This window comes from Salpingoeca rosetta, assembly GCF_000188695.1.
Source record: "Salpingoeca rosetta unplaced genomic scaffold supercont1.24, whole genome shotgun sequence".
Lineage (NCBI taxonomy): Eukaryota > Choanoflagellata > Craspedida > Salpingoecidae > Salpingoeca > Salpingoeca rosetta.
In genome coordinates, this window is record NW_004754910.1 from 994,783 (window position 1) to 1,009,782 (window position 15,000).

The window sequence follows — 15,000 nt, forward strand, 5'->3', positions numbered from 1 at the left end:
CATACTTGCACACACACACGCACATACACACACGCACACACACACACACACAAACACACACACACACACACAAACACACACACAAACACAAACACAAACACACGCGCGCGCACCGTGTTTGTAGGAGACAATTTGGAACGGTTCAATGCAGGACTGCGTGAGGCCAGTCATCTCCGCAGCACGCCGCTCGATGCGTCGAATAATCTGTGCACAAAGGCAAAAGTATTGCGGATGAGGCGAAAGTGAGCAATACAAGGCAGCGTTATACTACGTAGAGATCAAGTGCCAGCGTTAGCGTCAACAGCGAGAAAGGTACAACGCCGAGGTCAAAGTGGAGCAGAATCAGTGAAGAAGCACACCTCGTCTTCGCCCTTGGACAGCCACATGAAGGTGGAGGTACGTTCCTGGGAGATGACTTGCGATCCAAGCTCCGACTCTGTGAACGATCGTTGCAGCCGCATGCCCTTGACAAACGACGACAAATGCTCCACCTCGTGCCTGGTCAAGAAGTCCTCCACAAAGAAGATGTTTGGTTCTGCATGGATCCGATGGAGCTTGCGCCTGCAGGAAATGGAAGAGTGAGTGAGTATGTGTGTGTATGTGTGTGTGAGTGTATGTGTATGTGTGAGTGTGCGTGTGTGAGTGTACGTGCGTGCTGAACAGGGGTCCTTTGTCGTGCATAACTGCTGTCACACACACACACACAGACACATTTACACACACACACATCTACATGTACGTGTGCACTTGCACATACGAACACAAACATGCCCACGCACACAAACACACACCTGCAGCGCACAATCTGGTCTGGCTGTGTGCCATAGAAGAGGCTTGCTGCCGTATGTGGCAAGCGGTGCGGCTTCGGCTTTCTTGACGACCGCCGCCGCGTCAGTGGCTGCGGCTTTTGTTTTGTTGTGGTTGAAGAGGAGGAAGCGTTCACCATCATCGTTGTTGTTTGGTTCAGTGGTGGCGGTTACTGAAATTTAATTGAAGACTTCCGCCAATTGTCGGCACCGCGATGGCGCGAAGGTGAAGAACTCCACACGCGCACACATACACACACACATGCACACACATGTCCATGCACACGCGCACATGCGCACACATACACACACACACATGCAAACACATGTACATGCACACATGCGCACACATGCACACACATACACACGCACACATGCACACGCGCACACACGCGCGCACACACACACACACATCAGTTCACATCACCAGACAAAGGGGATGAGGACGGCGGTGCTGTCGCGGTAGGCCACGTATTCGGGCAGCGCGCCCCAGCGCTTGTTGGCCATGCGCTCCAAGATGGGAATGCCGCTGACAGAGGTGAGGAGCCAGACCGTGAACAGCGGCGACGCAACAGCGACGTGCTGCCACCCGCTGAGCACAGAGAACGAGGCGATGTAGATGCCAACCCACACCAGAATCTCGCCAAAGTCTGATGTGTACAAACGCACACGCACAAGCAGACACGACAAAACACGACAAAACAGGCCGCCGAGCGTGGGTGAGATGCACAAGCTTTGGTTGGATTTGGGCACAGTAGGAAGCAACTGTGTGCGAGCTCAGGCAAGCAATGCTGTTGTGCCACGCGAAGGAAGACACAGGACACAACGCTCAGCTCACTAGCACGCATGATGTTCCAACCAAGCAAACAATGAAAAGCGTGCACAGGATCATGTACACGAACACACAACACATGCACCCAACAACAACAACAACAGCGCACAGTTTGGATGGCGGGAGATGCTCCAGAGACCCGTGGTGATGAACTTGTCTGCGTTTGCAGCGTGAGAGCGGAAGGAGAACTTCTGCACGTCTGCCACCACCTCGATGACAAGGCCAACAGCAAACACAACCAGCCCGAGCATGTCGATGGGCTGCAGCTGTGCGTCGCTCGTGCTCGTTGTGGCTGTGTTGACGAAGATGACGGGCAGAAAGGTGACGATGGTCCACAGGCCCTGCATGATCCAGAAGAAGAAGAACCGCTTTGGGTTCTTCTTGACCTTGGCGAAGCGGCGGTCGCCGTTGTGGTGCAGCACGCGGTAGAAGAGGAATCCCGACAGGTACACGCGGCAAAGCAGCACAGCGCCGCTCACAAGTGTGGCTTGCACCGAAGCAGCACCCACGCCCCTACAGCGTGCGTAGGTGTATGAGTGTACGTGTGTGCGTGTGTTTGTGTGTGAGTGTGTGTAGGAGTGTATGTGTGTGTGCACGTGTGTGTGTGAGTGTGTGTATGAGTGTGTGTGTGTGTGTGTGTGTGTGTACGCACGTGTGTGTGTGTACACATGTGCCTGAGTCAATAACGGCACCGTATTTTCGGTGCACTTGCACCATTGCAAGTGTGAGTCAGTGGATGGCGTGTCTGGCGAATAAGCAAATGCGTGAACGTACGGATAAGTGAGGTAGACAAGAAGGGCGTAGGTCAAGGAGCCGACCAAGTCAAAGAATTTCTGCGTGGACGCATGAGAGACAAAAAGAGGAGCGTTAGTGAGGGACAGTTGGACAGCAACCACAGCAGCATGACGCTTCTTTCGCGGAAACAGCCGCCACGCATGTAAACATACAAACATGCGAACATGCTGACATACAAACAAACAACAAACACACACACACACACGCACACACACACACACACACACCTCCGTTTGCAGGGCGACGGCGACTGCGCCAGCGACAACCTGCACGCCAAAAGCAGCGGCAGTACAACCCCACACCCCGAGGACCATCGTGGACCGTTCGGATGGAAGCAGCAGAGGCGACGACGGCTGGTAACACTGGAAGCAAGGCCGTGTGTGTCGTGTGTGGGGTCGCAATCCACTGCCGATATGTGTCACAGTGTCAGTGAAATCAAAACACGAAATGCGCGTTTTTTTTTTTTCGTTTCCAAGAGGACAACAACAAGCAGTTGGTCAGTGGTGGTGGTGATGATGGGTGTTTGGTTGGCATGGGTTGGATGGGTTGGATTGGATTGGATTGCATGTGTGTGGTGAGGAGGGTGTGCAGTGGCAGCTACACAACCATGCGCCATTGCCGTGCCTCACATGCTTGTGAGTATGTATTGTTATGTATCAAACAACAACAGCAACAGATTACAGACACAGACACACGACTCACAGTCAACATGGCGCTCGCACCCGACTTCAAGATGGAGAAGGAAGCTGCCAAGCAGGTGTGTGTGTGCGTGTATGTGTGTGTGTGTGTGTGTTTGTGTGTCTGTGTGTCTGCGTCTGTGTCTCTCTTCCCCTCTCTCTGGGTGTGTCTTTTGCCGTGATCATTACCGATTCTGTTCCTGTGTCTCTTTTCGTAATGGTTAACGTGGTTGCGTGTGTGCTGTGATCGATGATGCAGCTGAAGGAGAAGAAGGAATTGCTGGAGAAGGGCCACACAGGCTTCTTCGGATCCCCCAACAAGCTGGTGAGTGGATGCATTTGTGCGCACGCACGCACACACACATACACACACGCACACACACACATGCACACGACGACAGCCCATGCGCACCCGTTTCTGTGTTTTCTGTGTTGTGTGTCCCTCTCTCTCTGTCTGCATGTCTAATGGAGGTGCTCGTGCTGCTTTTCTTGTTTCGGCATGACCTGCTCGTATTGAAAGGCGACAAAGACGCTCTCGGAGACCATGTACGACCGCCAGATGCACGTCCCAGAACAGGACAAGTCCAGCAAACTCCACCGCGACGGTGTGTGTGTGTGTGTGTGTGTGTGTGCGTCTGTGTGGATGTGTGTGCGTCTGTCTGTGTGTGTGTGTGTGTGTCTATTTGAATGCGTGAATGCGTCTGTGTGTGAGTTTGCGTGCATACACACTCGTGTGTTCGCGAAACGTTTGTCTGCCTTATCCTATGTTCATGTCTTCCTTATCCTATGTTCATGTCTTCCTTGCACTCACCCTCTTACACGCACCACCACCACCACCACCAACACGGGTGCTCGCATGGCACGTGCCAGACCGCCAGTCCCGCGTCGGCCTTGATATCCACAAGGAGGTGCGACCACCGCAAACACCAGACAGAGAGGAACAGCGTCTGACCCCAATTCCACACATGTCGCTGGCCTGCTGCGCCTTCACAGCCACCTGCGCGCCTGTTCACACACACCCTCCCACTCTCACCTGTAGTCAACACACAACACGACACACACACGCACTTGTCCTTTGCGTCGCAGGAGCGCGAGCGGGCCTTCCCTGTCCGTTCATCTTCCCTCTATGGAGCACGCGCACCCATCGACAACCGTGCGTTGTGTGTCTGTGTCTGTGTGCATGCCGTGTCCACAAGAGACGACGTCGGTTCACCTCTGCTCCCGCCTCCAACCCACTTGCTCGAAACATCTCACACTTGGCACTGCATCATCACACGACGCCACCTTCTCCGTCTCCACATGCAATTGGTGTATGTTTGCAGTGGTGCATATGGCCAATGGGCGAAAGAAGGTCGTCAGCCAGGAGTTTTACTCAAAGGAGATTGCAAAGCTCGGATAACTCTTCTTCCTTCTTCCACCTCCTCCTCGCCTTGTCGCATCTTCTTTCCCGCCTCTTCCTCCCTTCTTCCACCTCCTTCTGTTTCACTTTTGTTCATGTGTCGTTCTGGTTGTCTGTCTGTCTGTGTCCACACACCTGATCGTTGCCTCATTCGCTTCCTTTTCTATTTGAGTTCCATATTTCAACCAACAAGGCAGTGTGTGTGTGTGTGTGTGTTCTTTTCACTATCCCCCCCCGCCCTCACCCTCACTGCTGTTGTGTCTGATTTATTCCCGTCACAATAACAAGCCAACGAACACCACCACAAACGCAATTCGGGATGAAACTGATGCATGTGTGTATTGGAATGACCTTTCTGGAGAGGAGAGAAAAAGCAACAACGACACACACGAGAGAGAGAAAAAGGAAGAGGAGGAAGACAGGGCATTCACATACGCACATACGCACATACGCACATGCGCACATACGCATATACGCACACACAACAACAACAAGAATGCAGACGCAAACGTGCAAGCAACCTTAGGCAACACCCATGCATGCGAACGCCATCACCGTGAATGTGTTCACTCCTGCGCAACAGGTGTGTTGGTCTTCTTCAGGAGGTGGCGCCCAAACGCAGGCTGCTGCTGATGACAATGATGATGAGGGGTGGAAGGGGGTGTGGTCACAAACACGGCGTGGAAGGGGAGGCGTGAGGAATTGTGTCATGCACATGGAGGAGGAGAGAACAACCTCAACTGAATGTCGAGTGTCGGCGCCGTGCATATGCTCGCACACAAGACACGCGCACACACAATCACTCACTAACACTCACACAATCCCACACACACACAATCCCACACACAATCACACAATCCCACAATCACACATTCACGCAATCACACACTCACACACATGTGCACACTCTCGCACACTCGCACACACACGCGCGCACAACAACAACAACAACAACAATAACACATGGACGCACCTCCTTTGCTGCTGCCGCCTTGGTCTTGCGTCGTGCGATAATTTCGTTTTCCTTGTCGGCCCAGTCCTCATCATCTTCCTCTTCCTCGTCCTCACGCATCGCCTTGCGCCGCTGGGCAAACTTCTTCTTCAGCGCGGCCGCAATCAGCGCAGCGGGATCGTTGGTTGCAGGCATCGACTCGCGCTTGCGTGATGCGATGGGTGTGCCGCCTGGCGAGCGCTGAACCGAGCGCAGCTTAACAGTGCCCAAGTCCTTCAACACATCGGCCATGCTTGGTCGCTTGTCCTTCTCATACGGAACCTTCTGTCCCTTTTTGTTCTGTGTCGAGCACGTGAACAAGAGAATTGTGAGCAAGGATGTTGTGAGCAAGAGTGTTGTGAACAAGGGCAAGGGAACTGGAAGGAGACGGCGCGGGCAGTTGAAGAGGCAAGCGCAGGCACACATATACACACGAGCACACGACACTGCACGTCAGCAGGCACACATGTACACACACATACACACACAACACGACACAGCATAACACGTGTGCAGTTGACTCACTGCACGGATAATTTCCTGGATGCTTGGCTTCTGCTTCGCATCGAGCAGGCCAGGCGGTGGTGGCGGAGGCGGCGGTGGTGGTGGCGCACCCGAACCCGCGACGAATGGAAGTGGGGGCGGTGGTGGTGGTGGTGCTGTTGTGGACATTGATGGTGTGGAGGGATGGCGTGGTGTCTGCTGTGCCATCTGCTCCTGCTGCACAACAACGTCTGCAATCATTCGCTTGAGTCGGTCAAGCTCGGCTTGCAGCGCCTGCACAGTGTGGAAACACAAAGGAACATACGGTTGCAATGATGACACGAGGCTGATGGTTGAGATGGAACAGGATATAGGCGTGACCCGTGTGTTCATCAAGGTCGAGCAAAGTGATTTGAAATGGTGATGCTTGTGAAGAAAGATCAATTCCTTCACCAAACACGCACGCACACAGCCCAAATGCACTCATCACTCGCGCGCAGCGCCCCTCCTGTTTCGTTCCCCGCTCCCAACAATATTCACCTCACCGCCATCTGTTCTGATGATTCCTTGGGCGCCTGCTTGGTCGGGGTGTCGTGTGCGGATGCATCCTGCACCCCTTCGTCATCGTCATCATCAGCGAGCTTTTTCGGCCCAACTTGCTGTGCCTCCATTGCTACCGCATCTTCCTCCAGCTCCTGCTGCTGTTGACTTGTTGGTGCTGATGCAAGCACGTGTGCACGGTGGTGCTAGCATGGAAAACACAACCGAGAAAACGAACGGACGCATAGATGAGTCGTGGTCGACACAGATGAATGAAAAACACAGACCCAGGACACGAACGTGCCTTGCATGTGCAAGCAGGCACATGTGCACATGTACCTCCACTCTCAGAGCAACTCAACATACCATTCGCGTGTTGTGCTGGGAGTTGTAGATGCGGCCCACGTCAACCAGTGAGGGAACATAGTGGCCCCTGTGGAGTGTGTGTGCGTGTGTGTGTGTGTGTGTGTGTGTGTGTGGGAGAGTGAGTGTGTGTGAGAATGAGTGTGTGTGTGTGCGGTAATCTCAATGTGAGGATTCGAAGGAACATCAGGTGAAGGCTCTTGTGTTGATAATGCCAGCAAATCGCCCGCTTCCTCGAATGTCTGTGCATGATACCGTCGCTTCTGCTGCAGGGGCGCCTCTTCGTCAATCTCGCCAATGGCCGTCAGACGATCCTCCACCTCTTTCCTCGTCAATGGAACCTGAAAGGGTGGACACAAGGATGGGTATGTAATGAGATTCAAGTCCTTGACGTGGGGCAGCGCGAGTGTTCACAAAGACCGTTCGTGTATGCACAAAGCAGAGAGAGGAGGGAGAGGGAGAGGGAGAGGGAGAGAAGACAAACACATACACACACACACACACACAGACACACACACACACACGTGCAGTCATTCGCGCACCCTGATTTTGAGACGGTAAGGGTGAGGTGAGGGAAAGGCGATGGCCACCCGTCGCACCAAGGACTTGTACGCGTACAAAGGTGCGCTCTGAGCCACGGGCCAGCTGGCCTCCTGCGTTCCAACACAAACACAATCGATGTCATATCACACAAACGCATGCAGACTCGCGCGCGGGATACAACACACGCGCGCACACGCACACACACACGCACACACGTACACACACACACACACACACACACACACACACACACACACACATGCATGCACACACGCACACACGCTTACGCCCTGCTCGATGGCCAGCTGGTATGGGTAGTTTGTCATGGCTGTGAGTTGTCTTCGCAGCGCGTAGTCTGTCTTGTCTGTGTCTGTGTCTCTCGTGTTTCTGACTCTTGCGCTTTTCAAATTTCGCGGGAGAAAAAAAATAAATAAAAATTTCGTTTGGTGGTTTCTATGTGTCGTGTGTCGCAACCCTGTGTGTGTGTGTGTGGGTGTGTGTGTGTGTGTGTGTGTGTGTGTGTGTGTGTGTGTCTGTCTGTCTGTCTGTCTGTCTGTCTGTCTGTCTGTCTGTCTGTCTGTGTGTGACATTGTCTCAGCCTGTGTCTGTGTCAACTCACTGTCTCACATTCGTGTCACGTCATGCCATGCCAACTGCTCGTTGTGTTTCTTGTTAAAGCCTTGCCTGGCTGCAATCATTTCAATACAACCCAGTCTGCTGGCGCGATTGCACGGATGACAAAGCCGAGCGCTGTGAGGACGAGAGGCGAGGAGGGCAAGCGGCGGCATCCACACCAGGTGGCAAGTGTGCCATCGGTGGTGGTGGTGGTGGTTGTTCTTTTCGTTGCTCTCCTCCTTCTTGTTTCGTACGTGGTCTGTGTACACCAGGGAATGAGTGCAACGCCAGATCCCCAAACGCCATCTGCAAAGTGTATGTGTGTGTGTGTGTGTGTGAACAAGTGTGACAGGAACGCAAACGAGGAACAGGGTCCCAACCAGCAGAATTTGCGAGACGAAGAGACGAGGAGACGGAGGAGGAACGACAGCCCCACACACACACACACACACACACACACACACACACACACACACACACACACACACACACACACACATACCAGTTCTGTCTGTGTGGCATCCTTGGGTAAAGCATATGCGGTAATGGCCGTTGGAGGCCTGGCGTAATGACACAAAAACGGAAACGTCGCCTCCACCTCAGCTGCATTGACGGATCGCTCCACATAGCCACGCAGGTCGTTCCCCAACAAGCCGGCCACATTGCCTGCCATCAACCACTGCTCCTGCTCCTGCTGCTGCTGCTTCTTCTTCTCCTTCTTCTCCTTCTTCTCCTTCTTCTCCTTCTTGTCCTTCTTCTCCTTCTTCTCCGTCTTTCCTTCTTTCGCTGTGCCTGTTGCTGTCTTCGTAGCATGTGCAGGCGCAGCAAGATTCCCACCACCATCGCCTCGGCGCTTCGTGTCGCTGCTGCTGCCCGGACTCCCCTCGGAGCCGGCTGTGTGAGGTCTGGTGTTTGCGCGGAGCATGTTCTCGTAGAGGGCCATCGGGCAATGCGGCATGAACAGCAGCGTGGGCCGGTCCAGGGCCATGTAGCCGACCGTGTTCTCCTGCAGCACCTCGATCCCCATCACGTGCAGCGCCGCCACCTCGTTGATGTTGAAGCACGGGTCGAAACACACGACCCTGTCACATGCAAGTGCAGAGGCCAGCGCTTTCGCCGTCAGCAGCTGCGCCCGCGCACTTTTGCTCGTCAGAAACCCGCCCAATCCAAGCACCACCAGCTGCTCTACACGCGTCATCTTCGGTGCTTTAGCCCGCACCACCTCTTCGCCAGTGAGTGGGTGAGGCAATGGGGTGAGGAAGGTGATGGGTGAGGGAGGGAAGGATGGGTGAGGGATGAGTGTGAAGGGGGGAACAGCAAGCCAGAAATTGGAAAAGAAATGGAGTGAAGTCAGTTCACACACACACATACACGCACACATACACGCACAATCACACACACACACACAATCACACACAATCACACAATCACACACACACACAATCACACACACAATTACACACACACACAAGCACGTCCCCTTACCGACGATGGATGCAATGGTGTCTGACACCTCACTGCGCTCTTTTACAAGCCGGGAGAGACACGACCGCACTACCTCCAGGCTAAAAGGCTCATCGCCACTGCCAACCACCGTCCTGCATATTTGCGTGTGTGCGTGTGTTGTGACGCGAGGGGGTGCGATAAAGGTGCAGCGCAGCAACACCGCCCACACGTCGTCAGCGTCAAATTTCAACACAACGCACCGCAATGAACACAAACGTACTGTGCCACTGTCGTCGTGCTCGTGGCGTCAGGCCGGCCCTGTTTCCTCCTCACACCTTGCTTCCCATGCTTCTTCTTGCCCTTCTTGTTCTTGTTCTTCTTGCTGCTCACGCTCAGCCAGCCATCCTCATCAACGTCCGCCATCTTTTTGCTGTGACACTGAAATCAGTCGTTGTAGACTGAAATCAGTCGACACGGTTTGTGTGTTTTCTGCCGGCTGACTTTTCCCATAGCGTGATGCTTTGTTTCGTGGGCATTTTGCTCCTGTGTCCTTGTGTCTACAAGCACGACTGCCTGCAGGCACGACAACCACGAACGAAGAAGCTGAAGGATCCCAGCCAGGGAGTGCCACGACGACCTACGAAAGCCATGCGACAGCAAGGGGTCACCATCGTCGCGCTGACGGCATTGGCAGTGGTGTTAGTGTGTGGCATCCGGTGCGTGGAGGCTGGAAGAGTCAGGGTGTACGCCAAGAGCGCCAGCGTGCCATCACATGTGGACTACTTCAGCGACGCGGATGTGTATGTCAGGTTTCGAGTGGAAGGTGTCACAGACTACATCAAGACAAGAGAGATTGAGAGCAACAGTCCAACATGGAACCAGTGGCTGGACTTTGGGCGAACGGACATTAGGCCCTCGGTGAGTGTGCTGAAGCAAGTGCCGGGCGCCAGTGTGCATGTTTGCGGGCGGATCATGGGTCTGAGCCCCATTCATGTTGACTAACTCTAACATCGTGTCATCATCCTGCGTTGCTGCTGCATTGTGCGACAGGGAACGGTGCGAGTGCAAATGTGGGATGGTGACTTTTTTGGCGGTGACTTGGTAAGCTTAACATTTTAGGTACTTCCCTGGTATTGTTCAGTATTTCATCGGCATGGATGGTATCAATACTTACACTTGGGCACGTACCATTCGCACCACAGATTGCCGAAGACACGTTTGACTTCTCGTTCAGCGGATGCAACAAGCAGACAACTTCTTACACGCTTCGCCAAGCCGCATACACAACAGTTTGGTCGTTCAACATCCGGATCAAAATTGGCACGACCACCTTTGACTTTACTCTCGAATACACCCCAAGTAAGCACCGACGTGTTGACGTTTGTCCTGTCAGGAAGACAACCCCTTGTCCCTCAACTCTGGCATCCTCCTCACCCTTGCACCCACCTCATCCACTCACCCCTTCCCCGCACATTTCCCTACAGCCAACCTGTGTTCAACGTCGTATTGCGATGCGACCTCGACCACATGTTCCTGCCGCTCCGACAACAGCGCAACGTGCGTCACTGATGTTGTACCCGACCACCGCCAACCACCAAGCCACGCAGTTGCCCAACTCAGTTGTTTGCTTGTCCTGTTCCTTCTTACACTACCATCTACCCCACCAATTCACATGCTCTCTCAAACCCTCACCGTGCCCATCACCCACTGTGCTCCCCCTCCCCCTTTGCAGGTGCTCCTGCAAGAGCGGGTACACCTATGTTGATGCACGGCGTTGCAAAGAACGCAACATCTGCACCAACAACGTCAAAGGTTGCGACCTCTCCTCCACCACGTAAGCTGCTGATGCGATGCATGAAACAACAGGAGCAAGACCGAAGGAGGGTTGACTCGCATGTATTTCTCTGTCCAACAGAGAAGAAGCGCTTTGCGCGACGCAACGCGGCTGCCTCTTGTGCTCTGGTTCACGCACGTCATATTGTGTCCTTCCATTCGCCCCCTCCCCTGTACTTCACCACCACCACCACCACCACCACCACGCGTCCTGTCTTCTTATCTTCTGTTTCCTTTCACAACAGGTGCCGCAAGACTGGGCCAGGCACGGCCGAGTGCGACTGCAAGTCTGGCTACCGCCGCAGGACCTCCACCTCATGTGCCGCCATCAACCCGTGCAGCGACAACCCCAACATCTGTGGCAGGAACTCCCAGTGCTCCATGACGGGACCAGGCACGTACAGGTGCACGTGCGAGGATGGCTACTCCTCGTCGACAGCCGACAACAAGAACTGCAGGCCCATCGACAGATGCGAGCTGAACACGGACACATGCGACGGCAACAACACCATCTGCGAATACGTAGGACCAAACAGGTTCAAGTGCACGCCATGTCCAGACGGCCACAAGGCGACGGACGACGAGTGCATGCAGATTAACCCGTGCATGGAGAACGAAGGCATCTGCGGCGACAACGCGACTTGTGAATTTGCCGGACGTAAGTCAGTGTGTGTGTGTGTGTGTGTATGTGTGTGTGTGTGTGTGTGTATGTGTGTGCGTGCGTGTGTGTGTGTGTGTGTGTGTGTGTGTGTGTGTGTGTGTGTGTGTGTGCGTGTGCATCAAAGCTGTGCACCCATTTTGCAACGCACCTCATCTCACATGATTCAATCCCTATCTACTGTTTCCTCTACTCTTTATCCCCCACGTCCCATGGTACAGCTGGCAAGTACACGTGCCTGTGCGCGAGTGGATACGAGCACGACTCGCCCACAGATAAGTGCACGCCCATCAACCGCTGCGAACAGACACCAGGCCCATGCGGCGACAACTCCAAGTGCTCTCCAACAGGTGCTGTTTGCGTGTGTGCATGCGTGCGTCAGAGAGAGAGTGTGTGTATGTGGTGTATGTTTGTGCGTGCAGGTGGAAACGTGTCTGGTTCATGCCAAGCTTGATCCACACCCCGTTTCCTCACTCTCGTCTCCTCACTGCTGTCTCACCCTCATCTGCCTACTTCCCCTGCCCCTGCAGGTCCCGGCACATACACGTGCCTGTGCGAGCAAGGGTACGAGTCCGATGACAGCGCCCAGACGGTGGGTCGCACCACATGTTCCGCCGACGCATCTGCAACCACGCCGACCTCGAGACACACACACACACACACACACACTCTCTCTCTCTCTTTCTCACACACACACACACATCCACACACACACACACACACGCACACAATGTTCATCCACAGAACTGCTCGCCCATCAACCCGTGCGACACGAACAACGGCGGGTGTGGTTCCAACTCCCAATGCGATCACACGGGACCAGGCACGCGCAGGTGCACGTGCGACGCTGGCTTCAGGAGTACCTCCAACGACGGAGCAAACTGTGTGGTGGGTTGTCGGTGCAGCCGTTGAGTGGCAGCTGTGTGTGTGTGTGTGTGTGTGTGTGTGTGTGTGTGTGTGTGTGTGTGTGCGTGCGTGTGTGTGTGTGTGCGCGTGTGTGTGTGTACACTTGTGCTCCATCGCTCATTGTTGTTGCCTCTCGTCCCAACAACACTGCTCCTTGCATCACATTCGCTCACGCTTCGTGCTTACACCCCCACCATCACCACTGTCGACGTTACAGGAGATTGACCCGTGTGTCACCGACAACGGAGGCTGCGGCAATGCAAGCACCACCTTGTGCGTTTAATGTGACGCGGTGCCTTGTGCTCCATAATTGTGTGCTTTCGACATGCCAGCGTCCTTTGTGACACTCCCACTTGCACACCACCTCCTGCCGTTCCTCTCACCATCACCATCACCTCAACACATCATCTGATCCTCTCTCCCATCTCTTCGCTGCAGGTGCATGAAGACGGGCCCGAACGAGCGCGAGTGCAGCTGCAGGGACGGATTCACGTCGGAGACGGGGCGCGACTGCATCTGGATCAACCCATGCGTCAACGAGGACTACGGCGGCTGTCTGCAAGCAACAGAGATGTGAGCCTGTGTCTTGTGTGTTGTTGTGTGCGTTGAATGCGTGCGTGTGTGCGTACGTGTACGTACATGTGCAGTCACCACTGCCACCACCAGCACCAATGTTTTCATCTCTCACGTCACACACTGCATCATTTACCCTCTACCTCCACAACAACAGCTGCATGAACACGGGCCCCAATGAGAACAAGTGTGACTGCCGCACCGGCTTTGAGTTTGACGAAGAGACCGGACACTGCCAGGTGTGTGTGTGTGTGTGTGTGTGTGTGTGTGTGTGTGTGTGTGTGTGTGTGTGTGTGTCGTTGGAGTTCTTGTGACACTCGCGTATATCATGTTGTTTCACCAAACACATCACTGAACTGCACTGCAATGCATCTCTCAACTGCGCGCGCTCACGCATCGGCACTCTCTCCTCCTCTCGCTCCTTTCCTCACTCCTCCCTTCCCCCACCACTGCCACCACCCAAAGTGCGGTGACCGGCCGGCATGCCCAGAGTTTTCGGCGTGTCAGGACTCTTCATGCGTGTGCGAAGGGGGTTTGCGGTTGGTGGAGACAGACGTGGGTGACCTGGCCTGTGCCCCAACTACCACCACAACCACAACAACAACAACAACAACAACAACAACAACAACAACAACAACAACAACAACAACAACAACAACAACAACAACAACAACAACAACAACAACAACAACAACAACAACAACACCCACCACCACCATCACTACAACCACCACCACCACCACCACCACAACAACAACAACCAGCACATCTGCTTCCCCCATCGTTGTCACCACGACACCGTACACTGCGGCAGCAGGAACAACCACAACGACTACTGCTGCAATTGGCACCACGGGCCGTCATCACAAGCAAGCACAGCCCACCTCTACCACGTCCACGTCTGCCGTGTTCACCATTGCACCTCCGAATCGCCAGCGATCGTCCACGTCATCTGCTGCAGATCCCGTTGTCATTGGTGCCGGCATTGGCGGCGCACTCGTCGGGTGTGCACTCCTCATCAGCGTTGTTGTCCTCTTTGTTCGACGTCGCCGCGGCCGCCATGACGGCCATCACGACACGACAACCACGGCACCACCATCTCATCCACCCGTGTATGGTCGGGGTGTTCCCCCTCCACTGGCGAGCATGTCCACCACCAACCCGCTGTTTGTTGGCGACGCCATGATGGAGCCAGCAGGCATGCAGCCGGCCTGGCTGCCCGAGGAGGACGCAACCGCCTTTGATCTTGATCCCAGCAACCACTACGACAATCTGCAAGAAGATGATGCCAGCAATGTGGCTGACAACTGCTACGACAGCGTTCAGCCTGCCGATGACCAGCGCACATATTTGACGCCAGGCCAATCTAAGCAGCACGCCCCAGCATATCATGTCCCGAACGTGATGGGTGGTGGCGGTCCAACACAACACACCCGCAATCGCGACTACGAGCAGCCCACATCCACGCAGCAGCACTGCTACGACAGCCTGCAGCCCGAGTACAGCAGCAGCAGCAGCAGCAACCATTGTCACCACCACT

At 54.5% G+C, this 15,000-nt stretch overlaps 6 protein-coding genes across 6 annotated transcripts in view; 2 read left to right on the top strand and 4 right to left on the bottom strand.

Moving 5' to 3' along the window:
* PTSG_12777 (uncharacterized protein) overlaps positions 1-975 on the bottom strand; it is a 2,348-nt gene extending 1,373 nt beyond the window's left edge. The window contains exons 1-3 of the mRNA XM_004990444.1: positions 792-975; positions 360-561; positions 114-204 (exon numbers count right to left, since the gene is read on the bottom strand). Coding sequence (XP_004990501.1) covers positions 114-204; positions 360-561; positions 792-949 — 451 coding nt within the window. The 5' untranslated portion in view covers positions 950-975. The remainder of the gene's footprint in view (positions 1-113; positions 205-359; positions 562-791) is intronic.
* PTSG_12778 (uncharacterized protein) lies at positions 971-2,875 on the bottom strand. Its single transcript, XM_004990445.1, has 4 exons — positions 2,661-2,875; positions 2,413-2,471; positions 1,748-2,151; positions 971-1,456 (listed from the first exon to the last, which is right to left on the bottom strand). Exons 1-4 carry the CDS (start codon positions 2,745-2,747, stop codon positions 1,230-1,232), a joined length of 777 nt encoding a protein of 258 aa, XP_004990502.1. The 5' UTR covers positions 2,748-2,875; the 3' UTR covers positions 971-1,229.
* A 33-nt stretch (positions 2,876-2,908) lies between these two features.
* Positions 2,909-4,810, top strand: PTSG_08710 (uncharacterized protein). The gene is made up of 7 exons (XM_004990446.1): positions 2,909-2,929; positions 3,104-3,190; positions 3,370-3,435; positions 3,631-3,715; positions 3,981-4,018; positions 4,197-4,263; positions 4,433-4,810. Exons 2-7 carry the CDS (start codon positions 3,143-3,145, stop codon positions 4,507-4,509), a joined length of 381 nt encoding a protein of 126 aa, XP_004990503.1. The 5' UTR covers positions 2,909-2,929; positions 3,104-3,142; the 3' UTR covers positions 4,510-4,810.
* Positions 4,760-7,837, bottom strand: PTSG_08711 (uncharacterized protein). Its single transcript, XM_004990447.1, has 8 exons — positions 7,717-7,837; positions 7,429-7,539; positions 7,142-7,227; positions 6,890-6,956; positions 6,529-6,729; positions 6,026-6,277; positions 5,483-5,800; positions 4,760-5,135 (listed from the first exon to the last, which is right to left on the bottom strand). Exons 1-8 carry the CDS (start codon positions 7,753-7,755, stop codon positions 5,076-5,078), a joined length of 1,134 nt encoding a protein of 377 aa, XP_004990504.1. The 5' UTR covers positions 7,756-7,837; the 3' UTR covers positions 4,760-5,075.
* Positions 7,838-8,083: 246 nt separating this feature from the next.
* On the bottom strand, positions 8,084-9,958 carry PTSG_08712 (uncharacterized protein). Its single transcript, XM_004990448.1, has 4 exons — positions 9,771-9,958; positions 9,530-9,642; positions 8,547-9,268; positions 8,084-8,350 (listed from the first exon to the last, which is right to left on the bottom strand). The coding sequence occupies exons 1-4, from the start codon at positions 9,911-9,913 to the stop codon at positions 8,129-8,131; spliced, it is 1,200 nt and encodes a 399-aa protein (XP_004990505.1). The 5' UTR covers positions 9,914-9,958; the 3' UTR covers positions 8,084-8,128.
* A 180-nt stretch (positions 9,959-10,138) lies between these two features.
* Positions 10,139-15,000, top strand: part of PTSG_08713 (uncharacterized protein) — a gene marked incomplete at its 5' end in the record, with an annotated part of 5,256 nt that continues 394 nt past the window's right edge. Inside the window, 13 exons of the mRNA XM_004990449.1 lie at positions 10,139-10,408; positions 10,541-10,591; positions 10,693-10,849; positions 10,975-11,047; positions 11,223-11,324; positions 11,569-11,981; positions 12,203-12,331; positions 12,512-12,573; positions 12,726-12,869; positions 13,105-13,160; positions 13,326-13,460; positions 13,618-13,699; positions 13,926-15,000. The exon at positions 13,926-15,000 is cut by the window's right edge and continues 394 nt beyond it. Coding sequence (XP_004990506.1) covers positions 10,139-10,408; positions 10,541-10,591; positions 10,693-10,849; positions 10,975-11,047; positions 11,223-11,324; positions 11,569-11,981; positions 12,203-12,331; positions 12,512-12,573; positions 12,726-12,869; positions 13,105-13,160; positions 13,326-13,460; positions 13,618-13,699; positions 13,926-15,000 — 2,749 coding nt within the window. The remainder of the gene's footprint in view (positions 10,409-10,540; positions 10,592-10,692; positions 10,850-10,974; positions 11,048-11,222; positions 11,325-11,568; positions 11,982-12,202; positions 12,332-12,511; positions 12,574-12,725; positions 12,870-13,104; positions 13,161-13,325; positions 13,461-13,617; positions 13,700-13,925) is intronic.